The sequence below is a fragment of the Lithobates pipiens genome, unplaced genomic scaffold (genome assembly GCF_037356315.1).
Source record: "Lithobates pipiens isolate NorthernLeopardFrog02 unplaced genomic scaffold, aLitPip1_a1.2 Scaffold_25, whole genome shotgun sequence".
NCBI lineage: Eukaryota > Metazoa > Chordata > Amphibia > Anura > Ranidae > Lithobates > Lithobates pipiens.
Genome location: NW_027507787.1, coordinates 91,041,865 through 91,060,978, shown reverse-complemented (window position 1 = coordinate 91,060,978; position 19,114 = coordinate 91,041,865). Strand labels below are relative to the sequence as shown.

At 43.3% G+C, this 19,114-nt stretch overlaps 1 protein-coding gene across 1 annotated transcript in view; it reads right to left on the bottom strand.

Annotated features, from left to right (window-relative positions):
- Positions 1–19,114, bottom strand: part of LOC143930385 (phospholipid-transporting ATPase IK-like) — a 225,930-nt gene that overhangs the window by 167,105 nt on the left and 39,711 nt on the right. Inside the window, exons 3-6 of the mRNA XM_077454669.1 lie at positions 16,992–17,083; positions 15,210–15,323; positions 13,166–13,264; positions 10,758–10,819 (exon numbers count right to left, since the gene is read on the bottom strand). Coding sequence (XP_077310795.1) covers positions 10,758–10,819; positions 13,166–13,264; positions 15,210–15,323; positions 16,992–17,083 — 367 coding nt within the window. The remainder of the gene's footprint in view (positions 1–10,757; positions 10,820–13,165; positions 13,265–15,209; positions 15,324–16,991; positions 17,084–19,114) is intronic.

The following is a 19,114-nucleotide window of genomic DNA, read 5'->3' as shown; positions in this document are numbered from 1 at the left end:
CCTACTGCAGCTCTGTTTTTATGATAAAAGCGCTTTATTCATTTGGATCCATGTAAGTTCATTACTTATTCTATTAAATTTTTTAAAACGGATTTACACTATTGTGGCCCTCATTTTCTTCCTGTATGAGTTCTATAATGGGCGTTGAGGTTTAAAGTGGAAGATTTTCCCATCGTTTGAATATTTGATTGAGAATTTCCAGGAGAGCCTTTTTACGTTGGACAACTCTATATGAGAGTATTCTGAAGTTTTGATTGATCCTTCGAATGTATATTCGTTTGGATCCATTCTATCTGGTAAGCCTACATCTCATTTGGTGACGGATATGCCACGGGGTGCCTGCATGTGGTCTTCATAGGACGAAGGTGGATGGCTCTTTCCCTCTCACGTGTGGATTGGACTTAATTGAATTGAATAACAAATTCTTTGGACTGTTTTCACATTTTTTTGGGTTCATTATAATTTTTTCACTATTTTTTATTATTCATGCAATTGTTGGGTAGTTTGGGCAAGCACTCTTGTATGTTATGTAATCTTGATACTTACATATTATTGTCACATCACTAAGTGGTTTAAATTCATTTTATATAGCGCTACACTATAATTTAACATTTGGAATTTTTTTCACTACTGTATATCCTCGTGATTGTGTTGGCAGCTTTTTTATGTGTAATTTTTGGGGTTAGCGCAGTGTTGATTGTCATTGACAGTTCTTTTGAGTGGCAAAGGAAACTGCTGGAAGTGGCCTCTACACAAGAAGGTATGGAAGTAAGTTCTATACAAACAGCAGGTCCTACGGTTGAGTCAACTTCACAACCAGGGCCTCCTGTACAACCTTCTAATCAGAAGCGTCTCCCACCTATGAATAAGGTTCAGACCAATACAACAAACCACACATACCCTTCCCCTCGGAGAGGACGTGGTAGCAATAGGGGTATCACTTCCTCGAGGGGCCAATTCAAATCTGTTGGCACCACAAGACCATTTAACGGTCATGGTAATGGGAATGTTAATTATACACTCCCTCACAATAATAACTATCCACCCCGTGGTAGGGGGTGGGCACAACATTCTAACATGAGAGGAAGAGGCCCCCCAATTAATCATTATGATGGGTGGAATCCACATGGTAGCAGCAATTGGGATTATAATTCTTTCCCATACGACAACATGGGAGGATACTCTGAGTGGGATTATGGGATACCTACGGGTAACTCTTTTTTTCCATTAAGGGATCTTAATGCTCCCATGGGGGACGGCCACTCACAGGCCTCCTTTGGCTACCCACAAACTTCCTTTGCCCCAGTTCAAGAACCTCTGAGAACTAGACCTTATCGGGCTCCTACTGCTGAACAGCCTATTGAGGGTCCTTTGGGCTTAAATGCACCCACTAGTGCTGGCTTGGGTTTTCCCAAACCCACACAAGGAGTCAAAAGATTAGGAGAAAGAGGAGAGGAACCAGAGGGGGGAGGAGAGTCCGAACAATTAAAAAGACCCAGAATGTAACTGGCAAGGGTGTTTTTAATTTAAGTTCAAAGGCCTTGTCAGAGTCAGAATTACTAATTCTTGACAAGGGTTTGAAATTTGTACCTCCAGCTAAATTAAATAAATTCCAAACATATATGGATGTACATAAATTTGTGAGAAAAATCAATATTAGAAGATATATGATGGGTTCATCCAATACATATAATTCTAATATAGTCACCAATCAAGTTCCGCAGGTTGTTCATTCAGGCTTGGCTAACGCCTCACTCTTTAATCCTCCTGGCACCCTTCCCGCTGCATTACGTGTATTTAGGGATGTTGTCTTAAGGGATTTAGACACAATGGAAGTAAAAAAATGCAGAATGAAAATGGAATTACAGGAAGATTTAGATTCCCTCTGTACGAATAAAGAGCTGGTTATTAGACCAGCCGATAAGGGTGGTGCAATTGTGGTATTGGACCGGGCTGATTATGAAACTGAGATCAGTAGAATCTTGAGTGACACCAATACTTACACCCAATTATCCTCTGATCCAAAACTTACTTATACTAGGGAATTGGAAAAGTTGGTAAAGACAGGACAGGGGGCGGGTCTTTTGAACCAAAAAGAAGGCTTGTTTTTGATTCCTAGAGCTCCACGTACACCGATCTTGTACTATTTGCCAAAAATACATAAGAATCCTGTCTGCCCCCCGGGAAGACCCATCATTAGTGGTATCGATTCCATTACTTCCCGGGTGGGCAGATATTTAGATTCATTTTTACAACCTTTGGTTCGGAAGACCCCTTCCTATGTTAAAGACTCTAGACATGTCATTAACCTCTTGGAAAATTTGTCTGCAGGGCCTGATACATGGATGGTCACGGCAGATGTGACCTCCTTGTATACTAGTATTCCTCACAGTCTGGGTTTTGAGGCGGTTCATTCATATCTTGATAGAGACCCTAGGCTGTCCACCCAACAGGTGTCTTTCCTGATGTCTCTTCTGCGGTTTGCGGCTTCCCATAACTATTTTTGGTCTGGGGGCCAATACTACAGACAGACAATGGGGGTCGCTATGGGTGCAAAGTATGCCCCCTAGTCTGGCCAATCTCTTTATGGCCAGATGGGAGGAGGATGTCGTCTATGCCCACGATATTCCTCAGATTGTTTTGTGGGCTAGGTACATAGATGACATCCTCCTCCTCTGGGATGGCCACGAGCATGATTTGAGACAGTTTATGGATTCTTTGAATGTTAATGAAAGGGGCATACACCTCAGTTATGAGATAAGCCAGGTGAGAATAAACTTTTTAGATCTTAATATTGTTATAGCAAAGGATCGCTTTGTCACCTCAACGTTCTTTAAAGACACTGACCGGAACTCTTTCATTCCGACTGATAGTTGCCATCATGTCCCCTGGCTTCGATCAGTTCCTAAAAGTCAATACATCAGATTGAGGCGTAATTGCTCGGAAGTTGAGGAATTTTTGGCTCAAGCCGAAGTTTTCACCTCCAGATTTTTAGAAAAAGGTTATCAACCAGATTTCTTAATTAAGACCCTTAATGAAGTGACTAATATCCACCGTGCTGATTTGTTGGTCGAAAGGGGCCCACGTGTTAATGACACTCAAGGAAAAGTCCCCTTCATAACTACTTACTCGTTCCAACAAAAGAGTATAAAAAAATTGATTAACAAACACTGGCACATTGTTAGTAGCGATGCTACTTTGAAAAATGTGGTGAGTGAGAGGCCTCAAATAGTGTTTAGGGGGGCATCATCAGTCCGTCATCGTTTGGCACCAAATGTTATAGACCCTCCAGCTAGGGGTAGGGTTTTTTTTGACCAGCTCACGGGATTCTACAAATGTGGTAAGTGTAGGGTCTGTTCCTTGAACTCTTGCCTTCAGAGACGGACCACCACTTTTCGCAGTACGGCCACTGGTTTAAATCATAGCATTAAACCATGTATTACATGTGCCACCTCTGGAGTGGTGTACATGTTGCAGTGCCCTTGTGGGCTGCAATATGTGGGACGTACGAAGCGCCCCTTACAGGTGAGACTCAATGAACACATTAGCAATATTATCATTGGTTTCCCCAACCACTCTGTGTCTAAACATTATTTGAAATTTCATAATAAAGACCCCTCTAAGACCCTCTTTTTGGGGATCGATAAATATAAGCCTCATTGGCGGGGTAGCTCTTTAGTAAGAGAAATTTCCAAACTTGAAATGTCTTGGGTCCACCGTCTCAAAACTTACACCCCCTTTGGGCTCAATATTGACACAGATGTCAACGCCTTCATCGATAACTCTTAGCTAAATATTTTTCTTTGGTCTTGACTCTTTTTACATTTTTTATGCATTTAATTTATGTAATTTTTTGTATTCTGAATATTATAGTGGTTTATACATGCAATATTCTTTTGGCCTCGCTGGTTGTGAGATGCTAGACTGGTCTACACATTCTGGATATGTGCGCCATTTCCAGATATGTGCTTCAGGCACATTATTATTTCTGTTACATATATACATTCTTTTTTATTATAGACTTTTTTATAGATTGTATAGATCAGGTCAACTTATTTTTATTTTTGTGCTATTATGGGGTTTGGCCCACGCGCGGTGATCCAGCTTTTACTATTTAGGTTGGGATCTATGCACGTTGACCACTCCTGCATTTTTCACATATTTTTATTTCCTTTTCTCTTTTCATCTAGAGAAATATCATACCTATGGATTTGTGTGTAATAATTTTCTCCAACAATCCTTCTTTATCCATTTATCCCTTTTTTTTGATCATTACTACATATTTGCTATATATTTAGCACCGTATTTGCACATGCTTTTTGTGCCAATCCCTTCAGATGGATTGAATGCAACTCCGTTATTTTATAATTTATCTGTATATTTTTTCGTGTACCGCGAAGCGATATGCGACTTTTTTCATTGTTAGCATATGGCAGACATATGGTACTATATACGCACACGTTTTTTTCGCGCCAGTTCCGTCGGAAGGACTGGTTGTAACTCCTTCGTTTCGCGATCTTACGACGTGACATGTGTCTGTGTAGTGCTATGCGATTTACTCATTGCCAGTTTTTTATTTGCGTTACACAAGCACGTACAAGCATTATTTTTCCTTTTAAACACATAACATACCTGTTGGATGTGATTTTCAATTATCAGGTTCTATTCAACAAGTGACTAGTATTTTTGTTCAGAGTTGTTTTATTATTTTGATTCTGGATAGACAGCGCTCGTATTAGGGCTATTTGCCATTATTCAATATGGCGTGTGGTGACTAAGTCTTGCATCTCAGAACGAGGCTTGGTTCCCTTCGTTTGTTCTAGTAGGCGGAGCGTTACCACGTCTCGTATCTCAATACGAGGCTTGGATCCCTTCGTTAGCTTTATTAGGCGGAGCGTCACTGCGCTGCCCGTTCCCCATTGACAACGTCAGGTATGACGAAACGCGTCTGGGAAGGCACGCAGTGACGCCACCACGTTGTTAGGAGAGGAGGACGGGCTCCTGTTTGCCGGCCGGCTTTTTACTCTGTTCTTATATGCTGTAATTTATCTACATACCTGTAAGTGCATTACTTTTTATTTTATTAAACTGTTCCTACGTTATTACGCTATGTCAGTCCCTCTCTTTTCTGTGGGTCTTTGAGTGCCTTATATCGAGACCACTGAACAGATCATTATCCTGAAAGATCGCTAAGGGATGGAGTGCTGACCCAGCCGAGGAAGGCTGACCTGGATGTTGTCCACTGACCATTTATATATGCTTCATTTCATATATTTTCTGGTAAGCGCATTCAACATTTGGTGACGGGCACTTCACGCGCTTTGGAAAGTGTTGAACCACTGGGGTGTTGTCATCTGAGGACATCTACGTCCGTTATTTGGATTCACCTATGAACTTTTCTTAGATTGGACTCTTTTTCTTTTTGTCACTTCACACAGCATTTGAGGTCTTATTGCTCAATTGTATTATTGTTTATATATTTAATTTTATTTAGTATTTTATCTTATGTTAGAGGGATTGGCGCAACCGGAATGGATAGTCAGACAAGTAAGAAAGTCAGGAAGCCAGAGATCAGCATAGTGGGAGAGCAAGCAGGATCTGCAGCCAGAATGAATGTCAGCCAAGCTGAGCTGAGAGTAAGCCCTCCTCAATGACCCTGCCCTCTTGGAGGACCACCAGGCTTGAGGGGAAAACGTCTATGGAAATCATGGAGGAGGACAAAGGCATGTACGTCCGAGGATGAGATCCAAGAGCGCTCCTCTGGACTATACCCTTTCCAATGCACCAGGAACCTGCAGGAGTCAACAATGGATTGTACCTCATACTCCTCATGGTTCTCAACCTGTACAGAGTGAGGACGTGGCACAGAGGTGGTAAAGCGGTTACAGACCAAAGGTTTTAATAAGGAGACATGAAATACATTAGAGATATGCATATTAGAAGGAAGATCTAATGTGTAAACCACTGGGTTAACCCTGCAAAGAATACGGAAAGGCCCAATAAACCGAGTTGCGAACTTCAGAGAGGGAACACACAGTCGGAGGTTGCGAGATGACAGCATCCCCAACCTAGTAGGAAGGCACAGGCAGACATCTGCGGTCAGCATGGAGATTGTACCTATCATTAGCATGTCGCAAAGCCTCCTGGACTTGGGCACAAGTGCTCCTTTAATGCAGGAATACTCTGTGGAACAAATGGGTCAGGCAACATGGAAGGTTGTAAACCATAGTTCGCCATAAACAGGGACAATCGAGAAGCAGAATTCAAGGCACTATGGTGAGCAAACTCAGCCCATGGTAAGAGGTCTGACAAGTTGGTATGATGGTCAGAAATATGGCAAGGTAGGACTTTCTCCAAGGACTGATTGGCTCGTTCTGCTGCCCCATTAGACTGCGGATGATACGCAGAGGAGAAAGCAAGCTGAATTCCCAACTGTGCACAAAAGGCTCACCAGAACCAGGACACAAACTGACTACCCCTGTCTGAGACAATTACCTTGGGTAGCCCAAGTAAGCAAAAGATCTCCCGAGCAAAAATGGAAGCCAGTGGGCAAGTGGAATACAATGAGACATTTTCAAGAACCAGTCAGTCAACCACCATAAGGATAACTGTGTTGGCCTGGGCGTTGGGTAACTCCACAATGAAATCCATAGACAGGTGGGTCCAGGGTCTCTCTCCATTGGGTATGGGTTGTAGGAGGCCCACTGGAAGGTGTCGTGGAGTCTTACTCTGAGCACACACTGAACAGGCAGCTACAAAAGGTGGTTACATCAGCACGTAGACTAGGCCACCAGAATTGTTGGGAAATGGCCCAAAAGAGTTGATTCTTCCCAGGGTGGCCAGCCGCCTTGGGAATATGGCAAGTCTGGAGCACGGCAGAACAGAGACTCCCTGGGACAAAGCAGCGGTCACAAAGTTTCTCAGGAGCAAAATGGACCTGAACAGCAAGAATTTTGTCACCCAAAGGAGAAGTGAGACTGGTGTGAACCGTAGGCAGAATACGATCAGGAGGAATAACAGGAACGACTCCATCTTGGAAGTGGAGGAATATTGTCGTGACAAAGCGTCAGCCCTTACATTCTTAGTACTGGGTAAGAATGAGAAAATGTAATTGAAACTTGACAAGAAAAGAGCTCCTCGTGCCCTTCTAGCCTCAGATGAGAATGTGAGATTCTTATGGTCAGTAGTATGAGAACTGGCACAATGGTACCTTCGAGGAGATGTCTCCATTCTTTCAGAGCTAAAATGATTGCTAACAGCTCTCTGTCACCAATCTCGTTATTGCACTCCACAGGTGACAATTTCTTGGAAAAGTAGCCACAAGGATACATAGCGCCCCAGTCTCAGAAGCATAAACCTCAAGGATAAAAGGGAACATAGGATCAGGATGTGCTAACACAGGAGCAGAAACAAAGGCAGTCTTGAGACTCTCAAAGGCCTTAATGGACTCCAGAGACTAACTCTGTGGGTTATATCAGTCAGGAGCTTGACCAGAGAGAAGAAGTTACGAATAAACTTCCGATAGTTAACAAAGCCAAGAAAATGCTGCAGAGGACGTAAACCCATGGGTCAGGGCCACTGTAGGCTGAAAGTTTCTCTGGGTCCATCGAAAAACCAGCAGTGGAAATGACATAGCCCAGGAATTTAACCTGTCCATGATGGAATTCGCACTTCTCCAATTTACAATAGAGATTGGTCTCTCTTATGCCGCGTACACACGACCAGACTTTTCCACATCAAAAGTCAGACGGAACAATTCCGGCAGACTATTCGATCGTGTGTGGACTGCAGCGGACTTTTGATTCGCAAAAGTCTGACAGACTTTAGAAATGGAACATGTTTCAAATTTTTCCGCCAGAACTCCGCCGGACCCAGTTCCTACCGAGAAATCCGCTCGTGTGTATGCTAGTCCGACAGACAAAAACTGACGCTAGGGCAGCTATTGGCTACTGGCTATGAACTTCCTTATTCTAGTCCAGTCATACGTCATCACGTTCGAATCCGTCGGACTTTGGTGTGATTGTGTGTGGCCAAGTCCGTTCATTTGAAAATTCCGTCAGAACTCTGTCAGAACTCTGTCAGAACTCCGTCAAAACTCCATCGAAAGTCTGTCGGACTTAAGCCCGGTCGTGTGCATTAGTTTCTGAAGCACACGACAGACTTCTGTTTGGTGGCTCTCCAGGGACTTGGAAAATATAAGGATGTCATTGAGATAAACCACCACACATAACTGCAACAAATCTCAGAGGACATCATTGATAAATTCCTGGAAAACCGCCGGGGCATTACAAATAATTGCCTGTTCTGGTATTAAACGCAGTTTTCGAATCTTCGCCCTCCTTAATCCTCAAGAAACTGTATGCCCCTCTCAAATCAAGCTTCGTTAAAACTGTTGCTCCCTTGAAGCGGTCCAATATCTCCATAATCAAGGGAAAAAGATAGGCATTCTTAATTGTGAAATGATTGAGATTGAGACTCCTATAATCAATACAAGGTCTCAGGTCACCACTCTTCTTCACAAAGAAGAAACCAGCACCAGCAGGAGAGGAGGATTTGTGGATGAAACCTTGACAAAGTGCGTCTGCAACATACTCCTCCATGGCCTTATCCTTCAAGACCGACATAGGGTAAACCCGGCCAAGAGGGGGTATGGCACCAGGTTGAAGGTCAATTGCACAATCATGCAACTGGTGTGGAGGCAAAATACCGGCTTGAACTTTGGCAAAAATGTTGCTAAAATCGCAGTACTCCTCTGGCAGGGAGGAGATTGAAGAGGTGCGCAGGACCTTGGCTACCTTCTGGAAGCATGTCTTACTGCATTGTGGCGACCAGGAGAGAACCTGAGCATGGAGCCAATTAAAAGAGTGGTTGTGCCTCTGTAATTAAGGATCCAATAACCAATAACCAGCAGAAACTAATATGAGGCAATAACTTGGAATTGGATTATTTCATGCTGAAGAGCCCCTATGGCCATGGACAATGGAACAATCTCATGAGTCACACGGGCAGGCTGTAAAGGTCTCCCATCAAGAGCCTCAATGGCAAGTGGAGTGTCACGCAGAATCTAGTGCTTCAATACAAAGGCAGCATCAACAAACAGGCCTGCAGCCCCAGAGTCAATTAGAACCTGTATCTCAATGACGACGCAGCCCAAGAAAGGGTAACCGAAACCAGGGGCTTATCCTTCTAGATAACTGGGGACGAAAAAATGCCACCTAAGGTCTGTCTGTGACAGGACCTAAAAGGTTCGGGCGTTCCGTGGATGGGTAGGACAAGACTTCAAAAAGTGACCTGCTTGGCCACAAAGGCACAATCTCGCCCTCCTCCTAAGGGTTCTCTCATGCGTAGAGAGACAGATGAAGCCCAAGTGCCTGGGTTCACCTTCACTGACGACTCAGTACCAGGAGGCATGAGAGGCGAGGGACTGCAAAGCTCAGAGACAAATATACAGGAGGCTTCCGCAAAAGCTCCTAAAAAGAGAGTCTAGGAGGATGGCAAACATGATCAACTTCTCCAGCTCAGTGGGTATATCTCCGGCTGCTATCTCATCCTTGATGGTATCCAAGAGACCATGAGAAAAAGCAGCCACGAGAGCCTCATTGTTCCTAGCAACCTCTGCTGCCAGAGTATGGAATTCAATGGCGTAATCGGCAACAGTTCTCATACTCAAATGGGCATGAGGCACTTGGCAGCAGAAGCATGTGGGAACATCAAATACCCTTTTAAAAGAAGCCACAAACTCAGGGTAACTCAAGACAACAGGTGTATCCCATAGAGGGTTTGCCCAGGCCAAGGCTCTCTCAGAAAGCAAAGATATCACAAAACCTACTTTGCTTCTATCCGTGGGAAATGCCTGGACAGCTTCTCAAAGTATATCTCAACCTGGTTGAGAAACCCTCTGTATTGGACTGGATCACCCCCAAATCGCTGGGGAAGCAGAGTGGAACCAGACATACCACTTATAGAGGTAATACTCAAGGAGGGATCCTGCACAGAGACTGGAGCAGCAGCAGCAGGGACAGGCTGCAACACAGGTTGTACTGGAGCAGCACCAGTGGGAGATTCCAGGTGAGTCGTGCAACTCAGGAGCATTTTAACACCATGGCAAACTGATCCATGTAGTGATCCTGATCATCCAATCTGGAAAAAAAATATTACCAACAAGTGGATTGACTGCATCTTCTGAATTCATGGCCTTTGCCTACTGTCAGAAACCATGACTCAGACCAAGACAGAAGTACAGTTAAATCACACTTGTTTAATAATAAAATATAACAAACATAGTCAAAACATAGCCAAAGTTCGGTAATCGGAACAGATTATCAGACAAGTCAGGAAGCCAGAGATCAGCATAGTGGAACAGCACGCAAGATCTGGAGCCAGAAGGAATATCAGCCAAGCAAGTCTTTAACAGGAATGCAGAAGATAGTCTCTGTGATGTTGACCAAGGGGAAGGCAGAGATCATCTTGGCTGGACGGCTTAACTAGACAGGACTGACAAGCAGGATATCATCAACAGGTGAGTCACTGTGGAGAGATAGGAGCTGGCAATTAGCTTACAGCTGAGCGGCCAGCTCAAAGCAAGGAAGGGCTGAGCCCAGCCCTGAGACAGACAGGTGAATATATCAGTGTATAGAACAGCTCAACTTTGCAAAATATGGCCAATTCTGTTAAACCATTTTTGCAAAATACATTTACCAGTCATTTTTTCTACATCTGTCTATTTAAATTGCTGTGGGGCAGCACTCAGATCTCACCTTTGGTCTCTAAGTATTTCACAGGAAGCATTGTTAACCAAGTTATCATTTCTGTGGCGTGCCTGAAAAATATTAGGGTTAAAAAAACAAACAAAAAAAAACATTTCAATAGAACAATAGACAAATGAATGTGATATTAAAGTTTTTAAAATAACAAACATGTTATACTAACCTGGTCTGTGCAATGGTTTTGCACAGAGCAGGCCAAATCCTCCTTCTCGGGTCCCTCGCAGGTGCTCCTGGCCCCTCCATCCTGCCCTCGCAGCAAGCAGCTTGCTATGGGGGCATCCGCCCCTCTCTCTCCTCATTGGCTCACTGACTTTGAATGACAGCAGCGGGAGCCAATGGTGCCGTCTCAGCCAATGAGGAGAGAGAGTCCCGGACAGTTGAGAATGTATTAAGATAAAAAACCTTCTATCTTTAGAACCACTTGCTTTTAAAGCAGTTTACCCTAGAAAAAAAAAAAAAGGTGACACCTGCATGTCCAGGGATCCACTGCCATCCTCACCCAGGCTGGTTTTTCTCCAGTCTTCGGGTCCCTGGCGCTAGCATGTGTACTGTCAGAAGACTTCTTGCGGCTTCACAGCGGGCTTCCTGCTGTGTTGGAATTTGTGAATGGTCCCTAGGCAATCCGAGCTAAAGCAGGATCAAATACCTATCAAAATTAGGTAGCCACTCCAAAAAATAGTATGGGCCAAATGTGGACGTTACACTTTAATACCTTCTTATCAGATAGTAATAAAAGAGAAATAAGCATGCAATTGCTCCTCTTCAAGCAAACAACTCAATACATATATGAACTGGTTTACCTGCCAAATAATTCGTAAATATGTCAACCCAAGCTAATCTTATTTTAATGCTACACTCAATTTACACAAACTTTTATTAACTTTTTTTTAAATTTTTCACTGTTTATTACCAATAAAACCAAGGCTATAAAAATGTGTGTATCCAAATTTGCCACCAGATTAAATCATAATCTTTCCTGAAAAGAAACAATGTATGATTCATTGGGGTAGGCTACAAAACCTAAAAGATGTGAAGAACAGGCATATTAATGAAACAAAAACATTTAAAAAAAATTCTCTGGGATTTAGGGAGAAAGAGGCTCAGGCAACTTAGGTGGTTAATAGATATTACTTGCTGAATCTCTATACTATATTCATATTCAGTACAATGTAAACTAATTTATAATCATAATAATGATCACAGCTATCCTTATGAGATTCATCAGTGAGTGGTGAGATGCACGCTTTAGCGCATTGCACTGTAACTTTTTTTATTCAAAGAACAAATTCTGATTTGACTCATTGGGTGCCAGACACAGAAAAGCAGTTTAAACACAATTCATGTTTTTATCATTTCTTTGTAAAAACGGACACTGAAAATAGTCACAATGTATGACAGATCTACATACAAAAAAAATACAAAAAAAACAAACACACTGTAAAACAGTCTATTATCCCTAGCCTGTTAGCCAGCCTATACCCAATAGTCATATTCACTACAATTTAAATGCATTTTCAATAATTTGAAATTAGTTTCAATTGTATTAAATAAGAGTATGGAAAGTTGTAATCTACAGGCCCTCTTTTTTTTTTAAGGTCCCATTGACAGCAAAATGTGCCTCTGGAAAGTTTTTTTTTTAAAAACATTCAAGAGGCACTGGGTCTTTGATGTGAGATCATAAAAAGTAATGAGAGGACAAAAAACATTTGGATAACTCATTGGCTCAAGTTAGGGTGCTTACACAAACAGACGGGGCTACCCTCCTTTGGGTAGGAGGTTACTCGATTACTAGGAAAAAAAATACACCAATGGAAGGTGCACCAGACCAAAGGATTCAAGAGTCCAGATCCATCTATTGGTTTACAGTTAAAAAAAAAACAAAAAAACTACACATTGAGGGTCAGAAAAAACTCCCCCTTCATCAGTTCTTCAGTTAAAATAAGAGCCTTGAATGAACTCAAAAACATGGCTTTCCTGTATGAATTTATGTAGGGAAGCGGATTGCTGGATTGCAGGAGAGTTCCAGGCAAGCAGTATCCACATGAACAATCAAGATTTTAGATCGGTTAAGGTCTGACCATAATCACTCAAGCTGAAATTTTTACACAGACTTGAATGAGCAACAGCAGTGACTTTCATCCCTCTATTGTCTAGATGGTTCCATCGGATTTTTCAATCAAAGAAAAACAACCTGAAAGTAAACAGCTTCTTCCATTCTCACTCTTTAGAACATTCATGGTGTTCCGTTAATCCAATGTTATGTATTAACTGTTTTTCAATGCCTACATAAACTCTTTGTTTTACAAATAAACTGACCTAAATCCCTTTAAAAAAAAAAAAAATTAAATGAATCTCAAACCCTTATGATTTCCATTTAATTGAAACAGCCAGTAACTTACAATGTCATTGATCAAATCCCTGAAACCTCTGGCTGCCAAAATCAAGAGGAGCGGAGCTGCAACGGAGTAGATCGGCAAGGTTGAAATCTCTGGAATGCTCTGTAGTAAACGTATGAGACAGAGATATAAAAGAGAATATCAGGAGAAATATGCACAGAAAAATATGTACAATATATGAAAGGGATTAGCCGTCAAGGCAGTATCAATATAGCTTGATATGAATTCAGATTTTAATAGGGTAACTAAAGTATAATATATTTTAGTGAGAATGCAATTTGAGTTTATACAATGTAGCGCCGGCTCCTGAAGAGTATGCTCTATGTTTTTTTGAAATGTAATGTTACACCTGAACTGCAGTCTGCTTTGGGCATAATTATTCCAAATTTGGACCTCAGCATCAGTCTGACTGGACTATAGGGTGTTCAGCCTGGCCATAGGGGTCATTGTCTCTTCTGGCAGGCATGGAACCACAGTCTGGTTGGGTGCTTTAAGGTTACTTTCTCTCAGAGCCAGCCCAGTGGGAGTGTCACTCTTGCTGTGCTTTCTGTAAGAGGGTACTTAAGATGCGGATGTTACGTGGTTCGGGGTTCCAGTCGAGAAGCATGTTCTGACTCCATGGTCCTGGTCCTCCTGACCAGCCCCTAGGAAGGCTATGGCCTGGGGTGCACATCAACCCAACTTTATGTCTCGGGGCTGGCTAGCTCGGGGCAAGGAAACGAAAGAAAGGATTCCGACGTGGTCCAGTGCAGTCTCCAGTTGTGGAGAGGCCCAGCAACTTCATAGCTATACAGGGGAGGACTCTTCAGAAGAAAGCCATGGCTTCTTAGCAAGAGCCTGGTGATGCTGAGGGACCTAAGTGAATCCAATCTCGTGGGTATCGCCGAACCGGCTGGAAGATACTGGTACCACACAAATGTTCTACAAGTTCTAGTTTCCTACATGTTCTACAACAACATCTGTGGCAGAGGCTTATTCCTACATGTTCTACAACAACGTCTGTGGCAGAGACTTGTTCCTGATTTAAGCACCTTGTTGGCTGCTAGGCCTCTTGATAGAGGGACTATCCAACTTGAGTGAACATCCAGCTGTGATGGCTATTCTCTGGATTTAGTCGAAGTAAGCAAGTCCTTTATCACTGACTGACACCAAGAGTACCTGAACTGTGTCTCTCTGGACTTGTTTCTGGTGTGCCAGTATGGAGCAGACTGTCTCAGCAAACACACTCTTGGATGTGCCAGTAGGACACCAGTTGTGTCTCTGCAGATGCATTCACATGTTCTTTCAGTACGCATGTTGGGGAGGTAGGGGCAGTGTCCAAAGGAGAGGAGAAGGGGACACAATGTAGCTGGGCTAGAGGAGAAAAATAAATCTGATTTTGGCTCTTGTATAGGTACAATGATCCTGAACTGCTTGAATATCATAAAAGCATATACCAAGGTTTCTCAACCAGGGTTCCTTGAGCAATTTCTACCTCTCAGATAAGTTACCACTGACCTCATTGGTCTTTTTAGCCATCTGTAAGGGGGTAATTCTTCACATGAATATATCACAAGTTCAGATATAGAATTTTTTAGTAGGGGTTCCCTGAGACTGGAAGGTTATTTCAAGGGTTCCTCTATGTTCAAAATGTTGAGAAAAGCTAGAGTATACACACCATACTTCCATTTGGTAGCCTGTGCTCTACTAGGGGCATAGGTGGATCATTCACAAGGCAATATAAACAGGGGTCTAGGATGGCCAGTGGGCTCAGCTACATCTTTCATGCTTCTGCAGTAAACCAAAGGTATAGTCCAGTTGTTCAAAGCTGCACACCTACCTGCTCCTTCACAAGGGAAGATGAACTTGCAGGCAGTTGCTGTTTGATGCAGTTTCACAGTTCAGACAATACAGTCTGTGCCAACAGAAATTTTTTCATTTGGCCTAAGCTGTTAACTTACCTAGGGCCCCATTCGGTCAATCCCTCTAGGATTATTTTGTACATAATTTATACCCCATTAAAATACTATTTTGGAGAAAGAAGAGCTTTTAGAAGAGAAGGCCTTACCTGAATAATTACTATAGCGGTGAAGTAGATCACTTGAGCCCGATGGTACTGCTCATACAGGTTTAGGGGGATGAATGTAAAAATGTTGTACTTTGAGGTTTTTATTCTATTGTCCTTTGAAAAGAAAGAACAATCTTTTGATTTTAAATGCTTTACAGCAAAGATAAATGAGACCAACTACAAAACTGGACTAGCTATTACAAGGATAATGGAAAGTAAAGAGGAAATAATATTTTTATTTATTGCACTTACCTCTTCTCCAGCGATACAAGGTCTGCAATTTCACTCATTGTCACTGACATCTTCATCCAGTCTTTCAGGTTCAACATCTTGGGCAATCTTGGTTGCCCGGCTCAGGCTGATGCAACTCCCACACTTGCGCACAGGGGTCAATTTATCTTGCCACTCAGGGCCTGCACAGTTTTTACATTGAACTGTGCTAACACTGATTTGTGAATGTAGCACATACTGATAGGTTTCTAGGGAAGTTAAGTAAATTTAGTTCTGTTTGTCTCCATTCAGTAATCAGTGGAGCAGTTTGTGAATGCTTTGGGCTGTTCTGAGCTTCAATGATTGCAAGTTTGATCGTTTCTCCATAATTACAGAATTTAGTTGGCTGGAAAGGATGGATCAGGTTGGATGAGGTGGAGAGTTGGGCAGGTGATGTAACAAGCTAAAGTAACTCTCTACAAAACATGATGTTTGAGTGTACCGTCCCTCAAGTCTTAGATTTCCTTCCAACCAAAAGAAACCAGACTATGCCCACAGCCTGCTATCCAAGGTCCTTCAAGAACTGTGCTCAGTTTTTTTTTATTAAAACCTGGTCCACCCCGCATGACAAACTCACTAGTGATTACACAGCAGGCAAACTATGTTGTTCATTTAAAACAGCACTCTAAAGCAGCAATTATTAACCAGGGTTCCTCCAAAGGATGTTAGGGGTTCCTTGAGCTGTGGTCAATTGACTTCCCATTTGATGGTGCCTGCATAGTTTTACGACCAACACTACTTGGCGCAGACAGCAGCATGACATTGGTGATCACTTTAGTTGTCTGTAAGGGTGGTATTCAATGAAAGGGACATTTTTCCCACTGACCCCTGATAAATCTGTTTTAGCAAGGATTCCCTGAGACCTGAAAATTATTTGAAGGGTTGCTCTAGGACAGGGGTCTTCAAACTTACTATACAAAAGGGCTAGATTACTGTCCTTTAGAGACTTTAGTGTGGCTGAACCTTGGCCAGTGGGAGTAGAAAATGTCCCAGAATTAGTGGGAGTGGATAATGTCTCAGGCTTGGTGGTCAATAGAATAATAAAAAAAAAAAAAAATACATAATGCCCGTCTCTGGTCAGTAGGTGAACAATACTCCCACAATGGTATTAGTGGGAGAAATTATGCCCAATCATTGTTGTTTTTGGAAGGAATTATGCCCTATTGTTATCAGCGGTGCCTTATTGTTGGTCAGTGGGAAGACCATTGCCTCAAATGAGTGCGTGGACCAGTGCGCCAGGGCCTAAATAAAAGCAAGCAGAGGGCTACAATGTGGAGACCACTGCTCTAGGGTAAGAAAGTTGAGAAAGACTGCTCTAGACCCTATTCAAACACAGTCTGGACTGTCTGGCCAATAATGTAACATTAGAGAACTCCTGACCACAGCACTTGGAGAGAAGCTTCACTTCAAGCTGATCACATTTGAATACCTGTATACATAATTTGAAAGGGATTATAGAGTACCACTAACTATCCTAAAAAGCAATGTTCCTTCAAACAACTTTCAACTTACACAGTATTTCCTCTTCTGGAAGCAAAGGAATCCCGCTTTCTTGATTTTTTCATGGTAACGTATGTCATTGGCTTGAACTTCCCAGCTGCAATCTACAAATAAATAATACAGTTATTGATTTTGGAGGACCTGCTGTACACCGAATATCAAAATAGTCACAAATTGCATTTATGACAGAATCTTAACTTCATTTTTTAGAATTGGCAAAAAAAAAGGGCAGAATTACCAAGAATGAATTAGGTTTTACTTTTACCATATTAACTGTGATAACGACACACTGTGCCAATATCAACATGGCATCTTTTTTCTTAGGATGCATTTACTGTATGCAGCGCAGCCCCATAGGAGCCACTAATGAATACAATCCTATTTCTCTACTTAGAACACACACAGCAAGGCACACAGTATTTACTTTATTCTTACACTGGCTCAGAAAACAGTCTAGGGGTTCCAAGGCAGTGGCAGATCTGTCAGGGTCACAGCAGTCATGCTTGCGACTGGGCCCTGAAGTTCCGCCACTGTGGGGGGGGGGGGGGGGGCAAAATCCCGGGATATCGCTCCACGGTTGCTGGCTGTAGTTGTAAACAGGGAGTGTATTAGACTCTCTGTCACACTGCTCAGACCCTGCACTGGCAGTCCACCCCCCCCTCCCCCACACGAGAGAGAAAGCGAGAGAAAGAGAAAGGAAGAGAAAGAGAAAGAGAGAGAGAAAGGTCTACTCCCCCCCCGTGTGCCCCCACAGCCCCGCCCACATTCCCCAGCAGCTCCGTGCCTTGAAACGTCCACCAGCCAGCAGGTAAATAGTGGAGGAAAGGCCAGCTTGTACCATGGATGCTGCAACTCTGCACAGGGGAGAGCCACAGCTCTCCAGGACAGCCTTCCTTCTCTCATTGATTTAAAACAAAGCAGCACACAGGTGGGTCAGTCATTGAGGGGACTGAATAGAGAGTGTTATCAACTCCAGGGCCCCTCTACCAACACAGCAGCCCGTTGGGGTTTCCCTGGTGTGGTGCACTACAAGTACCCGACAAGCTGTGCCAGCCTATGTGTATGTATAGCACAGGCTAGTATGCCTTGCTTGCTGACCACAGTGGTAGAACTCCAGGGCCCCAAGTCTCCATCTATGGTGAGCAATGTGTCCCTCCCTTCCTCTGTTATCTCACCAGCCTCTGAACACACTAATGTAAGGGAGAGCTCTGTGGACTGTGATGTAAAGAGGGACTCTGATGTAGGTGGGGGCTTTGGTGAGCAGAGACCACCTTACATCAGGATTTCAAAAGAACCTTTACACCAAAGCTCCCCCTTGTGGCCCTTTTACATGGCCGGACTCTGCCAAGTGGATCAGCTAGCTGAGCGGGGGATCTCTCCGCTGAGCAGGCAGATGACAGGTCCATGTCTGCTCCACTTGTGCTGAGCAGACATGGACACAGCCCGTTGTTCTCTATGGGCCAGTCTGACTGTCATCCAATCCTTTAGAAGGATGGTAAATAGATCCCCATCAGTTTGTTTTCATTGGATCGGATGCAGGCAGGTATAAATGGACACATCTGTTTACATCTAGCTCCCCATACAGAACAATGGTTGGTCCAATTGGTTTGCACATGTAAAAAAGGGCCTTACAATGCATGTGGAATTTCTGCAGACTCTGAATTAACAGGGGCTCTGGGAACCCGGCTTAAAGAGGAAATCTGGGAACGATGATGTAAGCGGGGGCTTCAGTTATCAAGGACCCCCTTATATCAGAGTCTGCAGTGTTTCCCCTTACATCAAAGTTCTCACTGTTCTTCCTTAAATCAAAGTCCCCAGAGTTGGGGGCGTGGCCTGAATGGGCATGTTAGCGGATGCATTGCATGGAGCTGCCGCTGTAGATCCTACTTAATCCTCTTCCCGCTGTCGATCCAGACCGACACTGACCCAATCCGCCAGTTGCGGTACCCAAGGTGTCACAGGAGTGTTTCCAAGGCTGCACAGGGCCCATGATGACCCGCAAAGGAGAGAAAGAGGCAGAGGCGATCATAGAGGCCCAAGATGGCGCCGGCTCTCCCTAGCCTCAGAGAATGGTGCAGCGTGCCATTAAACAACAAGAGGCAGGCGGTAAGTCCCTTAAGGCTCAAAAGCAGCAG